The sequence below is a fragment of the Rattus norvegicus genome, chromosome 6 (assembly GCF_036323735.1).
Source record: "Rattus norvegicus strain BN/NHsdMcwi chromosome 6, GRCr8, whole genome shotgun sequence".
NCBI classification, from domain to species: domain Eukaryota; kingdom Metazoa; phylum Chordata; class Mammalia; order Rodentia; family Muridae; genus Rattus; species Rattus norvegicus.
In genome coordinates, this window is record NC_086024.1 from 20,635,787 (window position 1) to 20,648,007 (window position 12,221).

A 12,221-nucleotide genomic window follows, 5' to 3' on the forward strand; every position below is an offset into this window, starting at 1 on the left:
TCAGTGCTCTAACCACTGAGCCGTCTCTCCAGCCCTTCTTGTTTCTTTCTCAAGCAGGGCTTCGTGCTGTAACCCAGGCTTATGGTACTCGTCCTGCACTGGGCTCCCAAGAGATGGGATCACCGACATACGGCACCGATAGACATGATGTTTTCAGTACGCGGTTGGTGAAATCCACAGGTACTGAGGGAAGACTAGATTTGGAAGGCGCGGGTCTCTGAGGTCAAGTGGTCTTACCATCTCTGTAGATGAGTGGCATCTCTCTGTCTGCTCCACTCTGCCTCCATTTCGGAAGCTGTGGCTTTAAAACCCCTTAGAGTGGTTAACCAGAAATAGCCCCCAAAGAACCAAACAACCTCGTTTTGGTTTTGCTTCCTATGCATTCTGTCCCTGACTGACCCTTATAACAAAGGACAGGTGAGTCAACAGAGACTAATACACCAAATGCATTTGGTCATACTCTAATTTAGGACTGAAAGACCTAGGTGAGGTAGCCATTTTTGTGTTCATAGATAGAAGGTATAGAAGAAGCTATAGAAAAATAGAGTTTGATAAATGGGCTTGATAAAATGGTGAGGGACTGAAGTGGAAACCGCCAGGACCTGTTGGTCAGATTCTTGCTGGCCCCTTTGGGAAGGCTTCCTTCTCCTAGGTCTAGGGTTCTCACTGAGGGGGTCTTCTGATCTGTAGTTAGTCAAGGAGGGTCAGAGAATTTCTTTTTAGCCAACATAGCCAGAAAGACAGGAGAAAGAATTGCTGGCTTTTCGAAAAACGGTTTCTGGTTTCTCGGACCCTCGAGAGGAGGAAGTCTGGTTTTCTATGGCACTGCTTTTGTGGAGGACAAAGAAGGGGTGACAGGAGATGACAACAACAACAAAACCAAACAAACATTTTTTTTTTGGTCTGAAAACTTTTGGCTATATCTATTTTTTCAGAGATTCCTTGAAATATCTAACAGATGCACACGGAGCTCCCAGTCTCCCAAGCAATGTCAGGGGATGGAGAGAGACGAGTCCCCTTGGGAGCTCATGAGTTTGCAAGAATCTCTTCATTAGAGACCTCTTCTGGCAACGGTGACTCGGCCCCCAGAAAAGAAAAGCACTTGATAGTTCTTTAGTTTAGATGAATAGTTTCTAAAGATTAAACAGGAGAAAGACCGGAGAAACTATTCTCAGCGGTCCCTGAGAAACCTTTCACAGAAGAAACATACAGACTATGAAGCTGTCCCATCAAACCAGGACTGTGAAAAGGACAAGCCTAGACCCTGAAGCGGGCAGGACAGACAGGTTTTGAATTGCAGAAAATCTTGTTTATCGCCCCAAGGCCAAAGTTCCTAAGTCAAGCCATGCATGCTAATTGGTGAACTCAACTGCGGAACTGAAAGAGTAGACGCTAACCCTGGTCAGGCTCTTAAGCCAGCAGAAAGTAGTGTTTAACGGTGGTACACAGCCCTTCTGGGCCTGTGCCATCCACATCAGGCAGCCTCGGACCCTGCCAGAGAGCCCTAAAGTCCGAAGTAAAATCCCTCCCTCCTTTCCCTCAGAAGCTCCACCCATTGAACCACAGTCCCTGTGCTGTGAGAAAACGACTTGAATTGACAATCACTTTAATTATGCCAGATATTATCTCCAAGGTATGTTAGCGGGATAACCACCACGAGATAAGTAAAACTTCCGGCACAGTGAAAGAAGCTATCTGGGGGCAAAAGAAGAAGTGATAAAAACAAGCAATAGTTCTCCAGTTAGAGGCTTAGTTCACAGGGTCCAACAGGCGGATACCTACGCTACAGGTCCGGAGGTGTTAAATAACTCACACGCTAACGGGCAAAGCATTGGTTTAAACTGGGCATTCTCCACGTTCCAACAACGGCACCCTAGGGCATTTGCAATATCAATCTGGTCTTTAACTAGAACTCTTTTGTCTCCACTCTGTTCAAAACCTAGATTTTTCTTCTGTTTTGTTCTGAGACAGTCTCAGGTATCCCTGGCTGACCTTGATGAAGATGGCCTTGAACTTCTGATCCTCTCCAAGCGCAGGAATCACAGGCAAACACCATTGTTCCTAGGCTTTAAGCACCAGGGATGGAATTCAAGTCTTAGAAGGCTACATTACATGCACGTTAGGCAAGCAACCAACTGGGCTATGTTCCTGGCGCCTGGACCTCAACCCTGTTTGTTTATTGCCAGTCATGTGCTCTGCCATTGAACTACATGGCCAGACTTCAAAGCAGCAAGTTTTTTTTTTTTTTTTATTCTTTGCATACTGGCTCTCACGGCTGTAATAGCTGGGTATTTGGTGGTAAAGGGTCGGAAATGAAAGAGAAGGAGTCTGCTGATTGCATGTATGGGTAGGCTGTTTATACCTGTGGCTTAGAAGCAAGTACTCTTATCAAAGACTTTGAAAGAAGTCATAATGACTGTTGGTGGGGTCACACAGATGATATTAAGAAAGGGTAGGAAAAACCCACAGGAGACATTACTAATTTTTTTCTAGGCTATAACTAAAATGATCATATATAATTTCCCCTTTAGAATTCTACAGAAGAAAGATCTCATTTTCCCAGAGATAAGTCAAACCATTCTGACCTCTGGTCATGGCTGCCATCCAAGTAGTTTACATAAAAATCTATCTGGGAGACTGGCAGTTACCAAAGGTGCATATTTCACAGGATTATCAGTGATTAGCACTTCCTCCTATCTCAGAGCATTTATGAGAGGCGGTACGTTCTTTCGCTTCAGATTATTTACTCTGTTTCTGCAAATTCGCACTCAGACTTTAAAAATTAAATAAGTTAACTATTTTTTTTGCGTATGTGTTCAGGTGCTACATGCGGGCATATGGAGGTCTGAGGACAACTTGCAGGAGTCTGTTCTTCCTTCCACCGTGTGGGTCCTGGAACCCACGTGGATCATCAGGCTTGGCGGTAAGCACTCCCCGATGAGCTATATTCATGGCTGTATCATCGGGGTCTCACTATATAGTCCTGGCTGTCCGAACTTGCTAAAACAGGTCAGGTGCCGCCAGAGCCACTCTAAAATGGTTTGGCTTTTGTTGAGACAGGGTTTCTCCGTATAACAGCTCTAGCTGTCCTGGAACTCCCTTAGTAGACCAGACTGGCCTCAAACTCACAGAGATCTGACTGCCCCTGCCTCCTAAGTGCTGGGATTAAAGGTGTGTGCCTTCGAGCCTGGCATCTAAAATGGCCGTTAGTATACTAAAGTCCACCAGGGTAGTGGCAGAGAACCATTGCTTTCATAGTTGAGACACTATACTTCCTGTTGGGACATGACAACCTCTGTCTTTGACAACATGAGGGGGTATGGAAAACCTGAGAAATAGAACCTTACAGCGGGAACTGAGTTTCCTCTGCCACGATCTGGAAGGCAGCTGACATCTTAGAAAGCACTGCTTAATTCTACAGGTGTTTTCCTTTCAACTTCTCTTTTGGAAATAGCGTTCTCTCCTTTTAAAATAGTACAGCACAGGAATGAAAATGTCCGTCTTCCTACTGCGCCAAGAAGATCCTAAAAGCTCTGATTTGGTGAAGCCATGATGCGTCTTAATGAGAAAATGCTATAGGGTGGTAATCCTCAACCGTCCCAAGGCTAGGACCTTTTAACATAACCCCTCACGTTGTGGTGACCCCCATAACACAAAATTATTTCATTGCTACCTCATACATGTAACTCTGCTACTGTAATGAACCATAACGTAAATATCTGGCATGCAGGTTATCTAATATGGGACCCACAAAGGGGTTGTGACTCACAGGTGGAGCACCATTGCTCCTGGGAGCTTGACAAGAGACCTGCTGGGTGGCTAATAGAGGAGAGACAATGCCTTTTGTCTAGAGCTTTAATGAACAGGTGAGAATAATCCTTTCACTAAGCCTCCAACTGGCACCCCAGACTACAGTGAATGGGTTCACAACTATTATGTCTGGTGCCTCTAAAGAAACTGGTGCCCCTGGGTGGGATGTCACCTCAGCTCACATTTCATAATGATTCCAGAGACATCCTGAGATCTTATTTCAGGTTTCCTGGACTCTCACCTCTGAACTGAAAGTGGCCCGGAGTGAGTGAGGTGGCTGGTATATCCCTGTAGGGTGGTGGCAGTGCCCCTCGACACGGTGGTGAGGCAGGGACAGAGGATAAGGGCAGGTCCCCACCTGTCCCCTCTAATTCTCTTCCTGGCTCTGGAATTCTAGGCCCCAGCGGATTCTCCCTTCACACCACTGTAATAATCTCTCTGCCATTTTACTTCAGCCCACAAAAGGGCTACTGGCCTAGCAGAGAGGGGTGGCACAGCAGTTTCTAAAACTTCCTCCATCACCTGTCTGAATACAGAACGAGGAACCAGGCCTCACCTTCTCCAAGTCTCCTCGACATCCCTCCAGCCTGCCTCTTACCACAGCCTTCTCAGTTAAGTTACCAGAGAAATTCTGCTGGGGGAAAAAAATAATCCTCAGGGTTGTGGAGGCTCCAGGACAATAAAGGCCTAAAGACAGCCGGCCAGGAGGAGGACAATACTCTTATAATGCATTTTGACACGATGCACACTTAAATAAAAAAGTAAGTAAACAACACAGGGTTCCCCTGAGACCCCAAAATAAATCACTAAGTTAAACATATGAAAAACAGGCATGTAGAAAGAGGAACCACGAGGAAAACCTCAAGCTTCCTTTTGCGGCACAAAATTTGTTTACAGCAATTACTGAGTAGAGCGAATTCCATCTGCCCATTTTACTTCAGATTTTGTTTTCTGTCTGGCTACATGGAATGCTAAGATAGAAATTTTTCTCCTGCTGCAAATCAAACCGCAATCCAACGATTTAATGATGTAACTGTTGGGCTAAAATCTGTCTCCCCAGCTAAACTGCAAGTTGAACGTGACCCTTGTCTATTTTGCTGATTGAGTCCACTGCATTAACATTGTTTTAAATGTATAAATTAAGATAAAACTGCTGGCTCTCGACAGTAATCCCAACTTTTGAGAAGAGGAAGCAGGATGATTGGGAGTTCTAGGCCAGCCTTGGCTACATATTGAATTACAGGCACCAGGCCTCAAAGAAAATTAGACAAGAGGAGGGGAGACAGTAGCGGTGCCCGTCCGTCTTTGATTTTCCTTCCTCAGAAAACCGCAAGAGAGGAATACTCGCAACACGCCCTGTGCCCCACAGTTCTAAGCTCACTCCAGGGAGTTGGTCTCTCTCAGCTGACTTCCTCGTGAACAGTGACAAAGTCTGACTGTCTAAGGGAGGCTAAGCCCTACAGCTATTTCGATTAGATCCGTTTTTTTCCAACTACACAATCCTGTTAAGTGGCGTACATTAGAGGGTTCACTCGCTTCCAAGTTAGGCTGCCCCCAGCTTGGGGACCTCAGCCAGGTCCCGTGAGTGACAGGAAGGACCCGATTGTACGCAGGCTCAGGAGTGTGCGCGGGCCTATTTGGCGGGCCATTTGGTATCCCTGGGCAGGACGCGACCCACCTTCCAACTCGGCAAAGCCAAGCACCACGTCTGAGGCTTTCCCCTGCCTGTCTTTGACCTGCAGAGCAGTGATCGTGCAGCCCCAGGAGATGATGTCCACATTCAGCTGGTCTGACCGAAGCTGGAACTTCTCCACTGCCCCTCCCCCCGAGGGCAGCTCTCCAAACACGGTTCTGGTCACCGAAACCATTGGGAAAGTTCGGGGCGCGCAGCTTCTCCTTGCTGTTCAAACTCTAGCCTGGATCACGTTTGGAAGGATAAAAGTTCCCGGGGAGAAGGGGAGGGACTCGACTTAACTCCTCCCCTTTATTGCCTGGATCTAAACAGTTGACCGCTCCCGGGGTTGGGAAAAATGCCCCGAGACCTTTTTAAAACTTTCCTTTACCCAGCGTAACTGAGAAGCAAACTTTCCAGTTAAGTTTGCAGGTCTCTTCCTTTGCTAACCCCGACTGCAGTGCATGTCGGGAATGGTAGTCTTTAAGAAACTTGCAATTGCATCTTGGGACATGTAGTTTAAAATGAATCAACTTTATTTTGCGCAGGAACCCTTAGGGGTCAAGAAATCAATCTCTCCTTTCCTCCTTACTCAAAAGGTTCTCTCTTTTCCCAAATGGGCTCTGAGGAAACACTTCCGGTGAGCAGGCTTGGAGGTGTGCTCCTGTGTCTACTAAGCCATGTTGCCCCACATGTGGTCTTTCTAAACTCCAATTTTCCTATTTCTTTGCACACCTCCACAAGATGCATTGAGAGGAGCTGCTTGGCCATTAATGCTGGTTATTAATATTGGGACAATACGACAGATCCCGAGGGAATTCTGGTTAAGATCAGGGTGTAACGTGCGTGGTACAGTGGTGGTTTAGAAATGGGGAGAAATTCGTCGCAGACTCTTCTGCTGACTGTCTATCTGTTTTGTTTGTTTGTTTGTTTTTGTTTTGTTCTCAAAGGGTGAAGCTCTAGTGTGGGTTCTCTGACTGTCAGTCCGCAGTTTAGGCAAACTAGACGTAGGAGATTAGGCCTTCCTACCTGTAATCAGAGAGAGCCTCAGACTTGTGTAGATGTCTCCCCCTTTGCTCCTGAAGTACAACGCTCCTTTAAGAAGGGATTAGTGAAAAAGCAAAAGAGAAGGATTAACGGTGGTTGTTTTATAAATGCACGTATTAGAAAGAAGGAATTAAAGGGTCATATATTTATTGCAGACCAGGTACCAGGTAAGTAACAGGTACAGTTTCTTTCTTGTTCTTTTGCAAGTTTAAGTGTCTATAGTTTGGAGAAGGCTCTGAGGTCCTTAAACTATTATCTTGCTTTAGTATGTCTTATAATTACTTGCCTGCAATTTCTGACTCTGGGAGCCTAAGGCGATAATCAGAAATCTTCATTTTTTAGACTTATCTATTTTAAAATAGTGTTTTGCCTGCAAGTATGTATGTGCACCACATTCGTGCTGGGTGCCCATAGAGATCACAGGTGGGCACTGGGTGCCCCGGAACTGGATTTATAGATGGTTGTGAGCTAAAATATGGGTGCTGGGAACCGAATACTGGTCCTCTGCAAGAGTAAGAAATACCCTTAGTTGAGGAGCCATCTCTCTAGACCTGTACACATTTTAATATTTTTACTATGTCTGTATGTGTATGTGAATGTGGAATTGTGCCATGCATGCAGTGCCCAAGAAGACTGGAAAAGTAGCATCGGATCCCTTGGAACTGGAATCATAGGTCGTTGCGAGCCACTTGACAAGGGTGCTGTGAGAGACCAGATCTTGGGTTCAGACTCCGGCTTAGAGAACCTGACCTAAGGTGGAACTCAAGTTCACTAACAAGCTGGCACCTAGCACCAGTTTCCAGGTTATTCCCTAACAAATCTGCACCTCCAGGTTACAACCCTGCCCCTGGCACGTCACTCCCCAACAACCACCAATTAGGAAGAAAGTGGAAGTTACGTTTATGGTTTGGGTCCTAGCACCAGCCAATTATGTTAAAGGCCATAATGTCCCCTCCCCCAATCAGATGTGTACCAAGCTAGACACCGCCTTCTTGCCTCTATAAATACCTGCTTAAAATTAGACTCGGGGCTTCACCCTCCTGTCCCTCCTGTCCCACTGTGCCAGTGATGATGGTGTGGCCCGGGCTCGAGCTTGTAAATAAAGACCCTAATGCGACTGCATCGGAATCGACTCCTTGGTGGTCTTTGGGGTTTGAGAATGCTGAACGGGCACAGCAGGCTGGGGATCAAACCACCATCACCACCACTCTCTCGCCGCTATCCTCCCACCCTTGACCTCTCTAAGAGCAGTGTTAGCTCTTGGCGACTGAGCCATCTCTCCAGCCCTCCTTCGCTTTTCCTCATCTCTCAGGCCACTCTGATGTCGGTAATCTGGGACTAGATTTAAATAAACTGAAGGTTTGGTGGCTAAATCTGAGGTTCACCTTTGATGGCCTGGAATTAGGAAGGTACTGTTAGGAGCTTCAGTAAGACCATGAGATAAAACGCCTCTGTCCTTCATTGCTTAATGCAGCTCTAGATGGATCCCAGCTCTGGGAAGAAGAGGTCTGGGAGCCTCAAGAAGTGTATAACTCAATCTATCTGTATTTCTGGTCTTGCCCTAGCCACGGTGAGTTGGAAACGCAGCATGGAAACACATCCGTGATTAGGAAATCAGGAGAACCGAGCTCATGTTCCCGTAATTAAACCCCAACAAAGAACTCTCTCACTTGTTTCTGACTGAAATATGAAGGAGTCTTAAGCATTCAAGCTACAAAGCCTCAATTATCCCTCAGGAAATTAGGGGAAATCTGATAGGAAAGAAAAAAGAGCTTGTGGCAGGCTTCAGTAAAGTACAACACATAATATCAAAAGGACCCAAACAAGTCAAATTATAGGCTGTGCCCACCTCACACAGTAAACCAAGGGCACTCCTGTACCCTGCTCATCCATCATACGTGCTTATAGATCCTGCAAGTCTCTTCAGCCCACTTACCTTGTGTGTCTGACTCATACGCAGACCCTTTCAGCAACACTGTGTTAGCAGAGATTCGTGAGAACCTTCTTCTGTGAGTGGGAAGACCACATTTTTTTTTTTTTTATTTCTCAGCCTCCAGTTCTCAATGTTCTGCCAAGCTCATGCTGCCACAGAGAGAAAGACACCTTGGGTGGCTAGCACCAAGTGTCACCAGAGAAAGCTCTCATTGCTTAACTTGGTACGAAACATACTGTGTTTCCCTAAGATGTGAACGGCACAGGTCTTGATTTTCTTTCCCCGTGGCTTTGAAGTATTCACTGTGGTAAACAAGGCTATCCTGTGTGAGCTGCAAACCTCGATTTTTCACCCAAGCAGCCCATTTTCTTAACTGTGCTACCCTACATTCAAAGCCTCAGTTGACAGCAGTGTTCATGATCACCGACCATAGGGAGGTCAACATCAAAGCAGTGATGTAGGAACGAACCACCGTTAAATCCTACCAGCTATTTAATTTTAATTTTTGGATAAATCTTGGGGGGGGGGGTTTAAGTTAAATAGTAGAAATTGTGGTGCTATTTTTGTAAGAAGAGTTACTTGTCTTCTCCCTCAACCAGGGCAGAGGTGTGTAATCCAACCAATTCAAGCTTGTCCCCAACTAACTTACAAATAAATTGAGAAGGCTAGGCTGATTCCATGACAGGCTTCAAATCAGCAGTTCAGGAGACTAGGCCTAAAAGCTGGGCAAGCCCAGGCAAGTCCGTTACTACAAACAAACAAACAAACAAACAAATCAGGCTTTGGGCAACTAGTCAGAATCTGCCCTGCCATCAGGAGCTGCCCCACCACCTGATCTGAGGAGGCAAGGACAATGGGTCAGCAGCAGTTTCCAGACTTCCTCAGCTACTTCCTCAGCAACAGTTTCCAGACTTCCTCAGCAATAGTTTCCAGATTTCCCTAGCAACAGTTTCCAGATTTCCCTAGCAACAGTTTCCAGACTTCCTCAGCAATAGTTTCCAGATTTCCCTAGCAACAGTTTCCAGATTTCCCTAGCAACAGTTTCCAGACTTCCTCAGCAACAGTTTCCAGATTTCCCTAGCAACAGTTTCCAGCCCTCACGCCCCAGTAATGGCTCTGCAATGTCCCTAGAGATGGACTCAACAGATTAAGATAGGGGTCACCTACTCCCCTAATGTGCTTCACCTCAGGCCTGTGAGCTCACTTCGGAGTCTCTCTATTGTGGTAAGTCTCCAACCCCAATAAGCCCATTCAAAAACACACAACTCAGTTACAATATTTATAAGCCGCATGCCTAGATTGGGCAGATTCACCACTACACCACCCCATCCCCAGCTATGAGGTCCCTTGCCGGGAGGTTCTGCTCCATCTTCCTCCTACCTCCTCTTCCTCTGTCTTCTTCCTCCCTCATCCCTACTCTTCCTCTACTCTCTAAAACCTCTTTTCCATTCCACTGCCGGATCACAGGCTGTAGCCTTTATTGACCAGTTAGAATGGGGAGAATGTTCATGTGAAATCACCTGACTACTGATCCACTCTTCCTTGGGACAGCCCCGCTTAAGGAAGCAGAATTAACGTCAGAATACAAACAGCACCAGGACCACCTACAACACTCTATCTTAGTAATGGGAGACTTCTGCAGAATAAAACTCTCTTTGTGTTTATATTCTATTTGAGTGGGGTATCATTCTTCAGCAAATCATGAACCCTTACAAAATGAAATTCAGGCTATGGAACTGGGGGTAGTGGGGTTTAACCCCTTATCTATTCTAACTGCTGGCCCAGATACCTCCCCAGCGATGTACCTCAGGTTGTTTCTCCTGGCCATGTGTTGATGCTCCATCTCCCCTCATGGTGGTTTCCTCTCTCTTCCTTGTTCTTTCTCCTTCTCCAACCAGGTCACTCTAACGAATCCCACCTACTTTTAATCCCCTTAATAATTGTCTGTAGCCAATTTTATTTAACTAATAATTTTAAATTAAGGAACAAGGTTTGCACAACAAAAGCTTGTAAACTTAAGAAGTCACTCATAAGGTCTAGATCTTCCCGTATAGAATTTAGCATTACAATACATAGCAATAGACCAAACTTCAGCAAAGGTGCCTGGTGAGACAGTTAAAGAATAAGACTGGCAGGCACTGGAGAAAATTTCCTGAACAAAACACCAATGGCTTATGCTCTAAGACAAAGAATCGGCAAATGGGATCTCATAAAACTGCAAAGCTACTGTAAGGCAAAGGACACTGTTGTTAGGACAAAACAGCAACCAACAGATTGGGAAAAGATCTTTACCAATCCTACAACTGATAGAGGGCTTATATCCAAAATATACAAAGAACTCAAGAAGTTAGACCGCAGGGAGACAAATAGCCTTATTAAAAAATGGAGTTCAGGGGTTGGTGATTTAGCTCAGTGGTAGAGCGCTTGCCTAGCAAGCGCAAGGCCCTGGGTTCAGTCCCCAGCTCCAAAAAAAAAAAAAAAAAAAAAAAAAGGAAAGAAAAAAAAATGGAGTTCAGAGCTAAACAAAGAATTCACAGCTGAGGAATGCCGTATGGGTGAGAAACACCTAAAGAAATGTTCAACATCTTTAGTCATAAGGGAAATGCAAATCAAAACAACCCTGAGATTTCACCTCACACCAGTGAGAATGGCTACGATCAAAAACTCAGATGACAGCAAATGCTGGCGAGGATGTGGAGAAAGAGGAACACTCCTCCATTGTTGGTGGGATTGCAGACTGGTACAAGCATTCTGGAAATCAGTCTGGAGGTTCCTCAGAAAATTGGACATTGAACTACCTGAGGACCCAGCTATACCTCTCTTGGGCATATACCCAAAAGATTCCCCAACATATAACAAAGACACATGCTCCACTATGTTCATAGCAGCCTTATTTATAATAGCCAGAAGCTGGAAAGAACCCAGATGCCCTTCAACAGAGGAATGGATACAGAAAATGTGGTACATCTACACAATGGAATATTACTCAGCTATCAAAAACAATGACTTTATGAAATTCATAGGCAAATGGAATGAACTAGAAAATATCATCCTGAGTGAGGTAACCCAATCACAGGAAAACACACATGGTATGCACTCATTGATAAGTGGCTATTAGCCCAAATTCTTGAATTACCCTAGATGCACAGAACACATGAAACTCAAGAAGGATGACCAAAATGCAAATGCTTCACTCCTTCTTTAAAAGGGGAACAAGAATACCCTTGGCAGGGAATAGGGAGGCAAAGTTTAGAACAGACACAGAAGGAACACCCATTCAGAGCCTGCCCCACATGTGGCCCATACATATACAGCCACCCAATTAGATAAGATGGATGAAGCAAAGAAGTGCAGGCTGACAGGAACCGGATGTAGATCTCTCCAAGAGACACAGCTAGAATATGGCAAATACATAGGCGAACGCCATCATTAAACCACTGAACTGAGAACGGGACCCCCGTTGAAGGAATCAGAGAAAGAACCGGAAGAGCTTGAAGGGGTTCGAGACCCCATATGAACAACAATGCCAACCAACCAGAGCTTCCAGGGACTAAGCCACTACCTAAAGACTATACATGGACTGACCCTGGACTCTGACCTCATAGGTAGCAATGAATATCCTAGTAAGAGCACCAGTGGAAGGGGAAGCCCTGGGTCCTGCTAAGACTGAACCCCCAGTGAACATGATTGTTGGGGGGAGGGTGGTAATGGGGGGAGGATGGGGAGGGGAACACCCATAAGGAAGGGGAGGGGGAGGGA

At 45.6% G+C, this 12,221-nt stretch overlaps 1 protein-coding gene and 1 long non-coding RNA gene across 5 annotated transcripts in view; one reads left to right on the top strand and one right to left on the bottom strand.

Annotated features, from left to right (window-relative positions):
• The window catches only part of Galm (galactose mutarotase), a 51,742-nt gene extending 46,012 nt beyond the window's left edge, over positions 1-5,730 (bottom strand). For 2 of the 4 annotated variants that reach the window (XR_005505503.2, XR_005505502.2), the window contains exon 1: positions 5,489-5,678. Coding sequence is in view for 2 of the 4 variants with exons in the window: in NM_001007704.1 (NP_001007705.1) it covers positions 5,489-5,678 (190 nt within the window). In the remaining 2 variants the exon portion in view is untranslated. Of the gene's footprint in view, positions 1-1,992; positions 2,130-5,488 lie in introns of those variants that run through there. The other 2 variants (NM_001007704.1, XM_063261826.1) reach the window with 2 other exon arrangements.
• The window catches only part of LOC134479103 (uncharacterized), a 28,898-nt gene continuing 18,933 nt past the window's right edge, over positions 2,257-12,221 (top strand). The window contains exons 1-2 of the long non-coding RNA XR_010052188.1: positions 2,257-2,719; positions 2,821-9,686. This is a non-coding gene — a long non-coding RNA (uncharacterized LOC134479103). The remainder of the gene's footprint in view (positions 2,720-2,820; positions 9,687-12,221) is intronic.